The sequence below is a fragment of the Ochotona curzoniae genome, unplaced genomic scaffold, assembly GCF_017591425.1.
Source record: "Ochotona curzoniae isolate NIBS_2020 unplaced genomic scaffold, NIBS_Ocur_1.0 contig_3037, whole genome shotgun sequence".
Lineage (NCBI taxonomy): Eukaryota > Metazoa > Chordata > Mammalia > Lagomorpha > Ochotonidae > Ochotona > Ochotona curzoniae.
The window spans coordinates 7,428,286-7,445,616 of NW_024465699.1; the positions used below are offsets into that span (position 1 = coordinate 7,428,286).

Consider the following 17,331-nt stretch of genomic DNA (forward strand, 5'->3'; position numbering starts at 1 on the left):
TGGAGCTGTGCTGATCTGAAGCCTACGCTATTGCACCGGGCCCAGTACTGAGCACAATTTAAGACAGATATATGAGAACTAACAATTTCTCTAATTCTATTTATTCAAGCAAGTTTTTAAAGATTTATTTATTGTTTGGGCAGACAGATGAATAGAGAGAAGGAGAGACAAACATCTTCCATTACTGGTTCACTCCGCAAGTGACAGCAATGGCCAGAGCTGAGCTGATCCAAAGCCAGGAGCCAGCAGCTTCTTCCTCTTCCATGTGTGTAGAGGGCCTATAATTTGAGCGAGCCTCTGCTGTTTGCACAGGCACATTAGCAGGAAGCCGGACTGGAAGTGGAGCAGCCAGGACTCAAACCAGCACTCCTACAGGATGACAATGCTACAGGCCATTGTTTATCCCAACAGTACAGTGCTGGCCACTGCTCATGGTTCAAAAAAGCCTTGGGACCCTGAACCTGCATAGGAGACCTGGAAGAAGCACCTGCCTCCTGGCTTTGGATCGGCTCTGCTCTGGCTATTGTGGCTTTTCATTTAAGGGGATGTATAGTAATTGTGTAGTAGAGACTATCACATCCAGATGTGAGAATACAATGCAGTATGCATCTGTACTTCTAGACACAGATGGACTCCCAATGCAATAAGGCGAGGAAGTAGGTGTTTTAGCGGAGTAACGGGATGGGTTTCAGTCCCCCATAGGATCTTAACTAATCCCCAGAACGCCAGGCCTGGGGGGCCACCTGGGGAGGGAACAAGGCGGTTTCCACAGGTGTGTAAGTCCAACCGCTCTCCCAGAGAACCGTGGGCAACAGGCGGCCTTCCCGAGCACGGCGCCCGGCCCGCCGGGGCTGCGGCGGCGGCGGCGGCAGCGAGGTCTGTCCCTCCATTGCCCCCACATAGGCACGAGGCGCGGGGACCGGCACCGTCGGCACCCGCCGGGCCCGGGTCGGCTTCCAAGGCCCTTCCCGAAGCGTCGCGCCGCCGTCAGCAACGGGAAAATGAAAGCTAGTTGCCGTGAGGCCGCGGGGAGGGGTGAGATGCACTATTCTCTTCCCAAGGAAAAGGAGGAAAAGGCAGAACCGACTGCGGGCGGCAAAGGGGTGTGTGTGTGTGTGAGTGTGTGTGTGTGTGTGTGTGTGTATTTATGAGCGGGTGGCGGGGCGGCCCCGGGTTCAGTCGCCGGGAAGCCCCGCCCCGACGCTCTCCACCTCCTTCCCGGCCCGCCCTCTGGAGATGCTGCGGACTACATTTCCCTGAGACCCCCGCGGCACCGAGAGAGGCAGGCCCGCCAGCTCTCCGGCTCATCCCGAGCGCTAATTGGTCAGTTCCGAGCGAGGCGGGACCTGGCCCGGCCAATCGGCGCTAAGCTCGTTACGGCGGCGGAAGCAGCGGCCCCGGAGTGAGGGGTGGGGGGCAGAGTGCTAGCGCCCCGGCGGCGGTGGCGGCGGCGGCGGCGGCGGGTCCGGAGCCCGAGGACGTCGGTGCCGTCAGGCGCAGAGGGAGCGCCCGGGAACGAGCTCGAGGCGGCGCGGCGGCCCCTCGGCGCGGCCCCCTGGTAATGGCGGGACGGACACCGGGAGGGGAGGGGAGGCTGCGAGGGGGCGGGGCGGCCGCGCCGGGCTGCAGCGGCGTCCGTCCGTCCCCGGGGAAGGGCAGAGGGGCCCGGGCTCCCCGCGGCTCGGACGCTGGCGGGCAGTCGGGCGCCCGGGCCGCGCGCGGCGGTTGGGCCGGCGGCAGGGTCCGGGTGTCCCGGCGGGGACCAGGAGGGGCAGGGGAAGGAGAGGCGCCGGGAGGAGTGGGCTGGCCCGGGTCCGGGGGCGTGGCTGGCGGGGGCCTCGGCGGGGAGAACGGGGCGGCCCGGGCGGCGCGGCGGGCGGGCGGGCGGCCCGGGGAGTTTGGCTCCCGGAGCAGTTTAAAGTGACTCTCCACATCCGGGCCCTGCGCCCGCCGCTTTCAGACCCCGATCGGGGCGGGGCCTCCCGGCTCCCCGCCCCACCCCCGCTCACCCGTCTTGCCCTGCCATTGGCTCGCCCTCGAGAGGTCTGGGGGGCTGCCCCCTCAGCCAGGCTCGTACCCGATTGGTTGGAGGGCGGCGGGGCGGGTGGGGGCGGGTCCAGAACCCGCAGCCCGCTGCGGATTGGTGCTGGTCCTCCAGTGACGCGCCGGGCGTGAAGCCAATGGGCGGGCGGGCGAGGTAGGGGCCGATTCGGGGTGGGGGAGAGGACTGGGAGCCCCGCGGCGACCGAGTGGCGGGGCTGGGCTGGGCAGGGCTGAGCTGGACAGCGCAGCGGCGGATCCCGGACCGCTCCGGCAGCCAGGCACCTCCTCTCCGGTCCCGGTGCCCGGCGCCGCCCCCGGCATGGGCCCTCCTCGGCACCCCCAGGCCGGCGAGATGGAAGCGGGAGGGGCGGGCGGCGGGCGGCGGCTACAGGTAAAGAAGCTCTCCGCTCGTCCCCTGTCTTGGGGTCTGGGCAGGATGCTGCCCTCCTCCGCGATGGCGTGTCAGGCACTTCCAGGGTCTGAAGAGCTGCGTCCTTGGCGGCCTCGGGCGCGGAGGGGTGGGGTGGGGGCGGTGAGGGGTCCGTGTGGAGTGGGGCGGAGTTGCAGGCCGATCAGGGAGATTGACACAGCCTGACTCCCGGACGGGCGATTCTGGAGAAGGGGAGGGTCGCGGGTTTTCCTCCACTCCCCGGGCTTCGCGGGGGTCCGGGAAGGGAGAGGGGAAGGGAAGACCGTAAATGGAGGCCTTTGCAAGGAAAGCGCTGGAAGAATTCCTCTTGCCTTGTGCCGTGATGTGAGGTCTTTAATCTGTCCTTAGGGTTAGGGCTGCCCCCTTCTGAGCCTTCCGTTTGCATGCCTCCGTAGTAGTGTTCACCGTGTGTGCAGAGATCTGTCAGTGCTGGTAAAAGTTTACCCGTCCGTATTCGTTGTGGCCACACCTGTCCCGTGGTTGTTTTGCCAAATCCTACCATCAGTTTTCTTGGGAGAGCAGGCCACAGGTATCTGCACGGTGTCAGCAAGGTTGCTGCTGCTCTGGGGCCCCTGTGTGCCAAAAACTTAACCTGAGTTAGAGCATGTTGGCACTTCAAGCCGGCTTCAGCAAGCTGACAAACTGTCGTGTGAAAATTTTTTGAGATGCTTCTGGGGTTCTGAACACCTCTGACATATTGGTGTTGGATTCGTTTTTCCAAGAGCAGGTGCCATAGACCCCTTCCCAGGATGGGCGAGTTTGCCGGGGTGGAGTGTGGTGGAATCTGGCAGTAACCCCATGACTCTGCTGCAGGTGGAGATGAGTTCCCAACAGTTCCCGCGCTTGGGGACCCCCTCGACGGGGCTGAGCCAGGCCCCCTCGCAGATCGCCAGCAGTGCTTCTGCAGGACTCATCAGTCCAGCTGCTACAGGTGAGCTCGGGGGTCTGTGCTTAAAGATGAGCCAGTGGTTTCTGGGGTCTGAGTGTGTGCTGGTGTACTGAGCTAAACAAAAGGTACTTTACTATTCAGTTTGAAACAAACCCGATTTATGCCTTGTGTTTTCATCACTTCATTGACATGGACTAGAGTACAAATGTTTGGATTTTCCTTTAATTCACATTCAGGGCTATGAGCAGTAGTGCCCTGCAGGAGTCCAAAGATGTGTAAGGCAGAGAGTTTGCCTTTTAAGAGTTTTCTGTCTAACATAAGAGGTGTAAAAAGTATATGTGTGTGTGTGTGTGTGTGTGTGTGTGTGTGTGTATGTATGCAAAGGTATGGATACATATATAGCTAACTCACATACACACACATCAGCTGCTCTGGTTTGAATGGAATGTCTGTCACTGCCATCCATCCATCCATCCCTGAGGGGTGTGTGTGAGGAGGTGGTACTTTGGCCTGCAGGCAGTCTTTGGCAGTGTCACAGCCAGGGGGAGCTGCGGGCGGCTGACAGTAGAGGCTGCCAAGCCACTTCCAGTACCCTGTTCCCCTGCCCCACAGCGAAGTGTTGCCCTGTCCAGTGACAGGTGAGCAGTCCCTGCTGCTACGCTGTGTTCTCCATTTAGTAAATCGAAAGATGGCACTGCAGAGAGATAGCTCCCTTTCGGAAGCCCCCTGCCTTCACCGCCTGGTCCTGGCCTCCTATCTCCAGTGCGCCAAATGGTCCTGATCCTTGTGTCTGACGGGGAGGCTGTGGCCCTGTGGACTGGATCCACCTTGTGTCCCGCTGTCTTCTGTTAGGTATTAGGTGCTCTTGAGACTTCATTGTGCCCCCTGGCTGATGGGGCTGACCTTTCCTCAGTGAGTGACGAGAACTTCCCAAGTTTCATGGCATTGGAACTTTGCATGCTCTTTTCCTTTGACCGTAATCTTCCTTTCCTTGCTCAGTTTTCTGATTCACGTTCCTTGTGGCTTCATGTTTGCTGTCGTTGTCCCTGCGAAGTCTTTGCAGACTGGCACCTTTCCCCAGGATGATGGCCAGATGTTTGCCTTGAACCCTTTTGATGCGCTGCAGCTGCTGTCTGCAGGGGGAGGGGCAGTCACGGGGCGCAGTTTCTCGCAGAACCACTTCATGTCTTCCTGATCCTTAAGAACAATTTCTGGTAATATGAATTCATGGTAGGTTAATTTAAAGGAGCATATCTAACAATAATTTTGAACATCTATTTTCTTACAAGAAATGGTTTGTTTTGTTTAAAGATTTATTATAATAATAATAATTATTATTATTGGAAAGCTTTATGGAAAGGAGGGAGAGAAAAAGATTTTCCATCTATTGGTTCATTCCACAATTTGTGGCCACAACTGCCAGAGCTGAGCTGATCTGAAGCTAGGAGCCAGGAGCCTCCCCCAGGTCTCCCTATGTGGCTGCAGGGTCCTAAGCCTCTGGGCCGTCCTCTTGTGCTTTCCCAGGCTACAGGCAGAGCGCTGGATGGGAAGTAGAGCAGCTGGGACACAAACCAGCACCCATATAGTTCCTGGTACTTGTAAGGGGAGGATTTAGCCAATTGAGCCATTGTGCTGGATCCAAAATGGTTCTTTTTCTTTCTTTAAGTTTATTCGTTTTTTTGAAAAACAGAGTTACAAAGAGAAGAGCTCTTCTGTGCATTGGTTCTTTTCCCACATGGCTACCAGTGGCTGGGGCTGGACCAGGCCCAAGCTGAGAGCTCCATCCAGGTCTTCCAGTGTGGGTACAGGGGCCCACGTACCCAGACCATCTTTTGTTGCACATTAGCATGGTGCTGGATTAGACATAAAGTGTCAGGACCCAAGCCATATGGTACGCCAGTTTTACTGGTGGTAGCTTAACTTGCCAAGCCACAATGCTGGCCCTATACTGTTCATTTCAAAAACTGTTGATCTACAGTAACAGTCCTCAGGTTTTGTTTATAAAGAAAGCTTAGGTCAAAAGTGCCTGTAATTTTTCTTTGAAAAATCAGTATGTTTAGTTTTTCAGTTGCTCTTTAAAAGGTTAGCAGTTTGTATGTTTCAGTGTCTTTCTGTTTTATTGCTCATATCAGAAGAGATGATTTGGACTCCTAAACATTTGATCTCAGGAATGTGTTCAAACAGAAGAGGTATAGATCATAACCAGGTCTCTCTAACAGCTGCTTGCAGGATCTTTTTTAAATGAAAACAAACTGAAATGGAGATCTCCAAGTGTTTGGCAGACAATGAGAAATGAGTCAAAATTATCAGTAGTCCATTTTAATGAAGTTGTTAAAACAAAATAAGGTCTTCTTCGATGGTAAGGTTTGAGAAACACTGAAATCATTCATTTTCCTTGAAGATCTGAATGGAGAAATCTGGAGAAGACAGGAAGTTAAAAATCAGTAGCTAATGTAAAGACAGAAGTGAAACTGCCCTTACAGCCAGTGTGACATGTATGTAGACTAAAGAATCTTCAAAAAGCTGTTGTAACGCACAAATGAAATAATTAAGGTTGCAGAATACAAACTCTGTAAACAAATCAAGTATATATCTAGATACTAGTAAAGAAATTTGAAATGTTGTTTATAACAAAGTATTTGGAATGAGGGATAAATGTAACAAAATATGTTGAAGACCAGGTGTGAGAAAACTATGAAACACTGCTGGGAAAATTAAGGGCTGGTGCCATGGTATAACAAGTTAAACCCGCCACCTGTGGTGCCAGCATCCCCTCTGGGAAAGTGCAAAAGATGGCCTGGACCCTTCACCCACCTGGGAGACCCAGAAGGAGCTGCAGCATCCTGGCTCTGGACCAGCCCAGCTCCAGTGGTTGCAGCCACTTGGAGAGTAAACCAGCAGATGGAAAATCTTTCTGTTCTTCTCTCTGTCTCTCCCTCTCTCGTCTCTGTAAATCTTTCTTTCAAATAGAAATAAATAAATCTTTAAAGATAAATATTATTGGGAGAAATTTAAAAGCTAGGTAAATGAAAGTCATGAATTTGAAAACTAAGTATTTTCAAAATAATTTTACCGATGTCATCCCTAGATTCAAGAATTCTAGAATTCAAGATTTAAGATCTAGAATTCAAGGTTCTAGATTCTGATGAGATCAGAATTCCAGCTGACTAAGGACTGGTGCTGTGTTACAGTAGCTTAAACCTCTGCCTGCAGTGCTGGCATCCTCTGTGGGTGCTGGTTCAAATCACAGCGGTTCAACTTTTGATCCTGCTTCTTGCTAAAGCAACAAAGGATGGATGGCCCAACTCTGTAGGACCTCTGGACACGCATTGGAGACATGGATGAAGCTCCTGGATTCTGGCTTGTGGCCAGCTGGGAGTGAACCAGTGGGTGCAAGATCAATCTTTTTCTCTCTCTGACTCTACCTTTCTATTTCTTTCTTTCGTTCGTTCTTTCTTTTTTTGAAATTAAAATGTACACACAAAGAGAGATCTTCCATCCGCTGATTCATTCCCCAGTGGCCACAACATCTTAGAGCTGGGCCAACCTGAAGCCAGAAGCCACAAGTGTCTTCTGGGTTTCTCACTTGGTTACAGGGGCACAGACACTTAAGCCATCCTCACTGGTTTCTCAGGCCTTTAATAGGGAGCTGAATCAAAACTACAGTAGCTGGGACTGAACCCATATTCATATGGCTTAAGCCGCTGTGCCACACCATCAGACCCTGTAATTCTCCCTTTGAAAGTAAATGCAAGAATGCAAGTCTTTTTTTTTTTAATATACCAACTTGCATTATGTACTTTATTTTTGTTGTTGTTGTTTTTTAGATTTATTTATTTATTGGAAAGTCAGACATACAGAGTGGAGGAGAGACAGAGAGGAAGAACTTCCATTCGATGATTCACTCCCTGTAAATGCATCTTTAAAAAAAAATGTTACTCAGCAGTAAAATGGTCCAGTCTACCCAACATAGGTAGATCTCAAAAACATTATACTAAGGAAAGAAGCCAGATATGTAGCACCTTCCTTGGACTATGATTCTGTGCCCATGAAATGAAAAAGCTGGAGTGACAGAAAGCAGAACCATGTTTTCTAACAGATTAATGGGCAGGGGAGCGGACTCCGAGGGACAGGGATGAGCTAATGGGAGCGACTTGGACAAGTGGAAACTTCCACATGCGGATGTCTAGATAATTATGTTTATGCTGCTCTATGTTTCTGTGATGTTTCATCTAGTTTTACTCACAGAAGTAGTGAATTTTTTATATAAAATGTGTTGATTAAAAACATATAGAACAAAGAAAAAGAAAAAAAAAGCAGATGCAGATGTGTAGATACTTCAAGAAGTAAAACTTGGGCCTGGTGAAGTAGCTAGGGGCTAAAACCCTCACCTTAATGCACCTAGATTCCATATGGGCTCCAGAATGTGTCCGGGCTGCTCTGCTTCCAGTGCTGCTCCCTGCTTGTGGCCTGGGAAAGCACAAAAGGACGGCCCAAGGCTTTGTGACCCTGTTCTCACATGGGAGACTCAGGAGGCTTCTGGCTCCTGGTTCAGAGTGGTTCAGCTCCGTCCACTGTGGCCTCTTGGGGAGTGAACCAGCAGACGAGAAATCTTTCTCTCTGTCTCACCTTCTCTACAATCTGATTTTGCACGGACCCAGCAGTGTGGCCTATTGGCTAAAGTCCTCACCTTGAAAGTGCAGGGATCCCATATGGGCGCCGGTTCTAATCCCGGTGGCCCTACATGCTTGTGGCCTGGGAAAGCAGTGGAGGACGGCCCAGAGCCTTGGGACTCTGCACCCGCATGGGAGACCTGGAAGAGGATGATCTTGGCTCCTGGCTTCAGATCAGCACAGCTCTGGCAGTTGCGCTCACTTGGGGAGTGAATCATTGGGTGGAAGATCTTCCTCTCTGTCTCTCCTCCTCTCTGTATACCTTATTTTGTAATAAAAATAAAATAAATCTTTACCAAAAAATAAATCTTAAAAATAATGAATAAAACTATGAATTGCTTATTGTCGCAGGTGGAGGCCACCATAGAAATAGTAATCAGAGTATCAGTGCGATAGGAGGCACTGGGGAGAATGTGGAGCGGCTGGGCTGGACAGGGGACAGAATGCCTGAGGGAACCTTTTCACACTTTGTTGTAGCATTGACTTGTGCTTGCAGCTTACCCAGACCTCTGCTCCTAGCTATAGAGATACTTGTAATCATCAGGCTCTACTGTCAAAGTAGCTGCTTTTTGTATCTGAACTACACCTCAGTACAGTGGTTTTTATTTTTTTTTTTAATGATTTATTTCATTTTCATTGGAAAGTCAGTTATACAGAGAGGAAGAGAGACAGTGAGGAAGATCTTCCATCTGATGGTTCACTCCCCAAGTGAGCGCAACGGCTGGAGCTGAGCCAGTCTGAACCCAGGAGCCAGGAGCTTCTTCCAGGTCTCTCGCATGGGTGCAGGGTCCCAAGGCTTTGGGCGATCCTCGACTGCTTTCCCAGGCCACAAGCAGGGAGCTGGATGGGAAGCGGGGCCGCCAGGAATAGAACCGGCGCCCATATATGATCCTGGCGCATGCAAGGGTAGGACTTAAACCACTATGCTATCATGCCGGGTCCAGTACAATGGTTTTATAAACAAGGATTTGTAGGATTCTGAGTAACTCGAAAGGAAAGTTAATATGCAACATGAGAAGGTGTTCATCCAGGGTTTCCATGTCCAGAACTGTCTTCCTGGAAAGTCACTGGACAAGGTTGTTGAGAATGGCAAAAATTTGAAAAATATCTGAAGTCCCTCGATGATAAAGTGATTAAAAAAGCTCTAGTACATCTGTGTAGTAGAATACCAGTTAGCCTTTTTTTCTTTAAACATTTATTTTTATTACAAAGTCAGATATACACAGAGAAGGAGATATAGAGAGGAAGATCTTCTGTCCAATGATTCACTCACCAAGTGAGCTCAATGGCCGGTGCTGTGCCGATCCGGAGTCAGGAGCCAAGAACTTCCTCCAGGTCTCCCACATGGGTGCAGGATCCCAAGGCTTTGGGCCGTCCTCCACTGCTTTCCCAGGCCACAAGCAGGGAGCTGGATGGAAAGTGGGGCCACCGGGATTAGAACCGGTGCCCATATGGGATCCTGGCACATTCAAGGCAAGGACTTTAGCCACTAGACCTGCCAGACCCAAGTTAGCCTTTTTTTTTTTTTTTTAAAGATCATTGGAAAGGCGGAGAGACAGAGAGGAAGATCTTCCGTCCAATGATTCACTCCCCAAGTGAGCCCAACGGCCGATGCTATGCTGATCCAAAGCCAGGAGCCTCTTCCAGGTCTCCCACGCGGGTGCAGGGTCCCAAAGCTTTGGGCTGTCCTCGACTGCTTTCCTGGGCCTCAGGCAGGGAGCTGGATGGGAAGCGGGGCTGCCGGGATTAGAACCGGCGCCCATATGGGATCTCGGGCATGCAAGGTGAGGACCTTAACCACTTGCGCCACCGCGCCGGGCCCATAGCCTTTTTTTTTTTTAAAAAAAAGAACTATTAGGACAGAGTGATTGAGGGAGAGAAAAAGACAGAAAGTTGCCCTGCTGGTTCACTTCCCAGATCGCTGCAGTGGACCAGACTCCAGTTGGGAGTTTGGAAATCCATCTGGGTGACCAGATCCCAGGCGCTTGAACCATCTTCTGCTTTCTGGGCCCAGTTCACGGGGAATTGGATAGAAAGAGGAGCCTCCAGGACTCCCAGCAGCACTCAGTGTGGGATTTCGACCTGCCGGCCTAACTGTGCTGGTAAGCACAGTGCTAGCCTCTGCAAGATGACACAGAACAGACTCAGGAATTCTAGTCCTAGGTATATACTCAATAGAAATGGTACATATGTTCAGCAAAAGACAGGTACAAAATTATTACCCACACTATTTATAATAACAACAATAAAAATTCTGTAACAATAAAAATAAATTTGAGGTTCATTCACAAAAATTTCTAACAGTTAAATGGAATTATGCTTTAGAGATGCATATACATGTTTTTGGCTTTACTGAGAGTAAACTATCTATGGTAATATGAATGAATTTCAGAAGGAAGACCCAAAGAGTTATCTTCATTGTGAGACTATGAAGTTCAAAGTAGGCAGTACTGGAGGCCAGTACTGTTGTGTACTAAGTTAAGCTCCGTGGACAGCATCCTTGATGGGTGCTGATTCCTGGCCCAGCTGCTCCACTTCTGATCCAGCTCCCTGTTTAAGGCCTGGGAAAGCAGTGGAGAATGGCCCAAGTCCTTGGGACCCTGCACCACATGGGAGACCTGGAAGAAGCTTCAGGCTTTTGACTTCCACCTGGTCCAGCTCTGGCCATTGCTGCTATTTGGGGTATAAACCAGCTAATGCAAGATGCTGTCTCTCCTTCTCTCTATAAAATTGCCTTTCAAATCAAAACAATCGCTTTTTGAAGTAGCCACCACTGCCATACGGCATACTATTTTGAGGGTGGTGGGCATGCATAGCAGGGGTACCTGGGGGCGGAGCAGGGCGTTTCTGAGGGATCCCTGAGATTTTGTTTCTTGAGCCTGCACCGAGCTAGTGGATGCAGTGGTAAAAATCTACTGAGCTGCACAGGAGCATTAGTGTGCGCTCATCTTTATGAAAGTTGCACGGCAGTGAAAGGACACTGCATGTACCCCACTAAAAAGCCACCCCAAATTAAGGAGTGAATTTCTACAGTTTTAACAGAATGGTAACTTAGTACCTTTTGGGATAGATGTGCAGGCAGCTTTCTTTAAGGGTTTCTAAGTTTTCTGTCTAAAGTAAGTTTTATGTTTGGGTTCAGAAATGTGAGGGATGTGGTGAGTGGTTCGGTTGGGGTCAGCTGTGGCCCATATGGACAGCTTAGTGTGAGTGCCTGCCGCTTCACTGCTGATGTACACCTGGCCAGGAGTAGTAGCCTTCTCAGCTCCAGAAATATGGCTTGTGAGGACTAGGAAACAAAAATAGAAATGCTTTTCACTATACTAGTTTAATTTATTTTGTTTTTATTGGAAAGTCAGATATACAGAGAGGAAGATCTTCTGTCCGTTGATTCATTCTCCAAGTAACCGCAACGGCCAGAGCTGTGCTGATCTGAAGCCAGGAGCCCGGAACTTCTTCCAGGTCTCCCACGTGGGTGCAGGGTCCCAAGGTTTTGGGCCGTCCTCGACTGCTTTCCCAGGTCCCAAGCAGGGAGCTGGGTGGGAAGTGGAGCTGGCGGGATTAGAACCAGCGCCTGTATGGGATCCTGGGTGTTCAAGGCGAGGACTTTAGCTGCTAGGCCATCGCACCAGACCCGAAAATATTTTATTCTCTAATGCACTTGTAACTGTTTAAGCTCTTAGACAATTAGATCCTTTGTTCATGAGGAGGAAAAAGCCTCACTCCCCAGAATCAGTCCCACATTCCACAATTACAACCCCTGGGTCTGATTTCTCCCAGGAGATTCCAGTGCCCAAACTCTGTGTTCAGAAAATCTCATAAGAAGCGGTCAGGTTGTCAGCTCTTGTCGGTGCTGCTGCGTAGTGACCAAGACACGCTGTCTCCCTTCATGTCTTCCCCAGTCAATGACGAATCTGGGCGAGATGCTGAAGTCAGTGCCAGGGAGCACCTGGGTTCCGGCAACTCCCTGCAGTCCCGGGAAGAGAAGCAGGAGCCTGTTGTGGTAAGGCCCTATCCACAGGTGCAGATGTTGTCTACACATCATGCTGTCGCCTCGGCCACCCCTGTCGCAGTGACAGCTTCACCAGCACACCTGACGCCAGCCGTGCCACTCTCATTTTCGGAGGGACTCATGAAGGTAATGGAGAGGTTTAACATTTTACACTGATCCTCGGCTAGAGGTTGGCTGTTCTTTGTAACCATAGTCACAGAATCTAACCATAGTCACGTGTCCTGGGCTCGCGCTGTGTGCTTACTTTGTCACCTGTCAGCTCAGCGATCCTCCATCGCTCAGAACCCTGCAGCACCTAGCTTGTGCTTCTTGCAGATGCCATCGTGGGGTCTTTTTGACATCATTGTCATTCAACTGGGGGACATACTAAGTTTTTATCTTAACAGTGGCACTCTTCAAGGTTTGTTTTAGTAGCTGGCTAGTTTAGGAATGCCTGAGAGTGCTGTGTTACTTGTAACATGGGGTTATGTTTCTGTTGCCGGGAGTTTTGTTTACTTCTACCTTGGGAGGGAGGCAGCATTGTGTAGAAGCGAGGACAGGGGCTGGGAGTCACACAGATCTGGGCTGTATTCCCAGTTCTACTTGTTACTCTGTGTGACTTTAGACAAGTCCCTTAGCCTTTGTATACTTCCTCCTGCATGAAATGAACATGCTAATACTTCAGTGCCCACGCTGTGACGATGAGAGAACGGCCGTGTACGGCGGATGGCGACTTGCCTGGCCCTCCGCAGCTGTGATTTGTGAACCTTTAACTCTAGAGTGGAGTGCATCCCTCGGATGACGTATTGATGTGTTTTTATGGTTTTCTGTTTGCAGCCACCCCCGAAGCCCACCATGCCTAGCCGTCCTATTGCTCCTGCTCCACCTTCTACCTTGTCACTTCCCCCCAAGGTTCCAGGGCAGGTTACTGTTACCATGGAGAGTAGCATCCCTCAAGCTTCAGCCATTCCTGTGGCAACAATCAGTGGACAACAGGTGGTTTTTTTTCTCTTAATTTGCTGATTTTCCAATTGGGATGCCCAACTGTCAACCCTTGTATATTGTATGTCAGCAGAATGTTAACAGACCCTGTCCTAAATTAAAAAATTAAACAGGTACTGATATATTCAAGCGCAAGATGGTAGGGTGGAGGGAGCAGAGGAGCTAAAGGAGTAGAAGCCTGTGTTCCTAATGGTGGTTGGGTCAGTATTTATTCTCTGTAGGAAAGGCGGAGAGGCAGTGATGAGCTCTCCCAGCCTCTGATTTACTGCCCGAATGCCTTGGTAACAGCTGGGGCTGGCTGAGGCCAGAACCAGGAACCCAGGGCTTATTCTAGATCTTCCATGTAATGGAAAGTTCATCTGCAGCTTCCTAGAATGCATGTTAGCCAGATCCGAGCTTGGGCCCAGTCACTGCAGTAGGGAGTGCGAGCGTCCCAGGCCACAGCAGCTGCTGTGATGGTGCTGCAGGGCCTGCCCTCAGTGTGGGGCACAGGTCTGGGCAAGGCAGCCTTGTCCTTCAGGAGCTTGAGGCCAATTTGTCCTTGGTCATTCAGCTAAAGGGGAGGGTCGTGCTCTGTGTCTTCTCAGGTGTGGGTTCCTGAGGTTACTGGTATAACTTCCTAAGGCCTCTGTGCTTCTGAGCACGGACTCTGATACCTCCTGTTTCATCGTTTGCTGAAATGTTATAATCCTGCTATATTGTGTGTATTTGATACATGGCATCAATCCTAAATTAAATCAAATTTAAATTAATGGAAACAGAACTAAATCTCAAACTCTTTCTTTTCATGACTTCAAGAAAAATTAACTCTAAAAATAGGCTCTGTGTGTTGAGTACTCCTGAAAGTAGGAATGTGTGAGGAATGAACTAAAAACTGGCAGGGTAGTAGCTGTGACACCAGCCAGCGTGTACTTAGAAGACTGTCCCTAGAGAATGGACAGACACAATGGCAGGCAAAGGAAATAGGATGAAACGAAAGTAGGCATTTGGCCACAATGTGGAATACATGCATGAAAGGCTAGTAAGTTTCAGGTGAGGGTTTCTGAAAGTAAGCAGCCTATGCGGCTTCTGTTGTGGGATCCAGCAGCTTGGTAGGCCTGGGCAGATGGGGTCCTCCCAGCTGTGTGGCTTCTCCCAGTTGCTTCTCTCACGGCTGTTGGCATATAGTGTGCTGTGTGAGAAAGCTTAAAAGCCATGTCCTCAGCCATCCCCTTGGGGTACTCCCCATCTGAAAGGAATGACGGGACCCATATTTGGAAACCCCTGACTTCCCAGAAGCTATGATTAACAGCTAGCATGTGGAAGTAATATTGCATCTTGTTTCTTTCAGGGACATCCCAGTAACCTGCACCACATCATGACCACAAATGTACAGATGTCCATCATTCGCAGCAATGCTCCCGGGCCCCCTCTTCACATTGGAGCGTCTCATTTGCCTCGAGGTAAAGACTGCCCGTTTTGTTAACACATTTTAGGAAATAGGGTCAGAATCAATCAGCTTGGAATAGTACAGTTTGTTTCATGGTAAAAGGCGAAAGGCGAAAGATTTATACGATCTGAAGAGAAACCAGACTATTAGTTTGTTTCATGGTTTGCTAAGTGCTTATATTAATGTATGTGTTCAACCTTAAGCCGTTCAGTGCTTGAATTGAAGCGGGTCCCAGGTCTAACAGGGTTAAATTCTGTTCCTGCAAGCGTGGAGTTACCATTTGCCTTCTCAGTGGCACAGGGCAGGGAAAAAATGAGAACATTGTGAGCCTATAAACTCTACTGAGGATATTTTTTTCAGGTGCTGCTGCTGCTGCCGTGATGTCCAGTTCCAAAGTAACCACGGTCCTGAGGCCCACTTCACAGTTGCCAAATGCTGCCACAGCCCAGCCAGCAGTGCAGCATATCATTCACCAACCGATCCAGGCATGTCAAGGGTGGGAGTGCTTGGCCCACAAGCAGAGGGTGCCTCATCAGGGGCATTGCCTCTGCCAGGCAGGGGACAGTCAGTCTAGTTGCCAGACATTCAAGTTTGATAGAACAGCAGTGCTTGGTGTGAGCTGTGGACCAGAGGAGAAGTAGCAAGGGGAGGCTTTGGTTGGAATGGGTGTGGAATGGGGATTCCAAGAAGCAAAAAGAAGGAAGAGGGAGTGAGTGTTGTGGACAGTGTGAGTCAGGGCTTGCAAGAGTGAGAGCGATTTTAGTTTGCATAGGAATCTGTAAACTCTAAGTTTCTGTGTGTATACACACACGTATATAAAAGATGCTGTTCCAGGAAGTTGGTTCATGCCTTCTGACTTTTTTTTTTTTTTGAGGAAATGTGTGGCATCAGTACTACTGAAATATACTAATTAGGATACAGTGTGTTATCTGTAAGGAAGAACTCCGAGGTGGAGTTTGTAGACAGTAGATCTGAGTTTGTAGATAGTAGAGGAGCACTGAAGTCTTCTTAGTATTGTAGGAGTAACGATCACCTTAGTTAAGCTGAATGGGCAGGTGGAAATTCAGATGCTATGGGGAATCAGAAAGATGATATCTACCATGCAGCATAGTTTCAAACGATAAGGAAGAGTGCTGATCAGAACACTGGGCAGTACATTTCTGGTTTCTAGTTTTCTTTTTTTCACCTATTTATTTATTTTAGAGATTATTTACATAGTTGAGAGGGATTCGTGCCCATGTGTGCCTCCATTTAGGGTGGGGGAGGTCCGTTTGTTACTTTTTTTCTTCTGTGCTCACTGGAGGTGAAAAAGGAAAGAGGGGACCACTCCTTGCTGTCAAACTACAGGAGCAGCCAGGAGTGGGGGTGGTCATGTGATGACACCTTAGAGATGTTGATGAGAGGAAAACGTTCCAAAGGTGTTACTTGAGTGCTTGTGATAGCTCTGAGATGTGAGCTTTGTTGCGCCAGTGTTGAGAAGATCTGTCCAAGGTCTATTTGCTTCGTGCACCTACAGACCCAGACTCTTGCTGGGCAACGAAGCTCTAGTGGAGGGAATTAGGCCTTTAAGCATAGGCATGGCTTATTTGAAGGGTGGGAGAAAAACAAGAACCCAGACAAGGACTTAGCAGTGGGGAAGCCAGTGCAGGCTTTCTAGTGTGAGACAAGCAGCTGTACGCAGTGGGAGGGAGATGGGAAGGCCTTTGGATAATTCCAAATATCTAATAACATCCTATCCAAAGAGGATTCCTTGATCAGTTGTTGAGACTGAGTACATCAGCCTGGAGGCTCATGTTTCAGATGACATGTTTAGTGTGTGCCTATTGTGTATTGTTTTGCTTTTGTTTCCAGTGAAAATGTATTCTCTGTTTTGGTAGTCTCGTCCACCCGTGACCACCTCCAATACCATCCCCCCAGCAGTGGTGGCAACCGTCTCGGCCACCAGAGCTCAGTCTCCAGTCATCACCACAACAGCTGCGCACGCCACCGACTCAGCACTGAGGTACGCGCGGGGCCACCTCCTTCCCCTCAGTCAGTACTTAGTCCTGGTACTAGTGTCTGGGTCGTGGGAATAGAAGAGGGAACAAAGCTCTGCCCTTGAGTCTGTTTTAGAGAGGCATTGTAGGCCAGGGTTTGGGCATTTTGGGGTTGTGCTGACTGCTGAGCGCCCAGACAAGAGAGGCGAGAGTGGATCTTTGAGGCTGCAGCACAGGAAGAGACTCGGGCCCTGCAGCAAGAGCGTGCAGGCAGGGAAGAGTTAGGAGAATGGAGTGGGAGGATTGCTCTCAGGGGCGAGCTCAGCTCTGTTAGGACAGGACAGGAAATGGAGAATTGGGGGGATTTCAGCAGAGGGTGAACCCTGAGTCCAGGTAATGTGCAAGGTGGGGTGTTTGAAGAGGGGAGACAGCACAACAGAGATCTACAGAGTCACGCAGGGATGGTCTTAGAGGATGGCTGTGGGTGTCTCACTCGTATCCTCAGGGAGAAAGACAGGAAGATGTCCAGTGGTGGACCTGTGGGCCAAGGATCAGCTCAGGCGCTCACAGAGTTGTGGTCCTTCTCGACTGCGCATTGGTCATGTGGATGTCAGGGAAAAGGAGCCATTGGCAGGGTGGTAAACGACAGGATTCACTGGGTTAAAGCAGATAGCCAGTGTGGAACGTGGAGCGCTGGGCAGCTAGAGGTCATCCTAGGGACCGGGATCAGCTGCTGAGGGACAGCTCTTCTGTCCTCATCTGACCCAGCAGAGAGGAAGCAACAGAAGGGAGGCTAAGTTTTGGGACACTGAATTTTTTGGTGAGTAACAGTGGAGTGGCAGTTTTGCGAGTAGGTAGTTGGAGAGATCTCAGCTGGCAATAAGCAGAATTAGGAGACCTC

At 50.1% G+C, this 17,331-nt stretch overlaps 1 protein-coding gene across 5 annotated transcripts in view; it reads left to right on the plus strand.

The window, feature by feature from the left end:
- The first annotated feature begins 1,457 nt into the window (after positions 1–1,457).
- The window catches only part of SAP130 (Sin3A associated protein 130), a 63,968-nt gene continuing 48,094 nt past the window's right edge, over positions 1,458–17,331 (plus strand). For 2 of the 5 annotated variants that reach the window (XM_040979151.1, XM_040979154.1), the window contains exons 1-6: positions 2,776–3,404; positions 11,935–12,170; positions 12,861–13,019; positions 14,356–14,467; positions 14,815–14,939; positions 16,332–16,456. In XM_040979151.1, coding sequence (XP_040835085.1) covers positions 3,272–3,404; positions 11,935–12,170; positions 12,861–13,019; positions 14,356–14,467; positions 14,815–14,939; positions 16,332–16,456 — 890 coding nt within the window. In that variant the 5' untranslated portion in view covers positions 2,776–3,271. Of the gene's footprint in view, positions 1,559–2,227; positions 2,435–2,775; positions 3,405–11,934; positions 12,171–12,860; positions 13,020–14,355; positions 14,468–14,814; positions 14,940–16,331; positions 16,457–17,331 lie in introns of those variants that run through there. The other 3 variants (XM_040979152.1, XM_040979150.1, XM_040979153.1) reach the window with 3 other exon arrangements.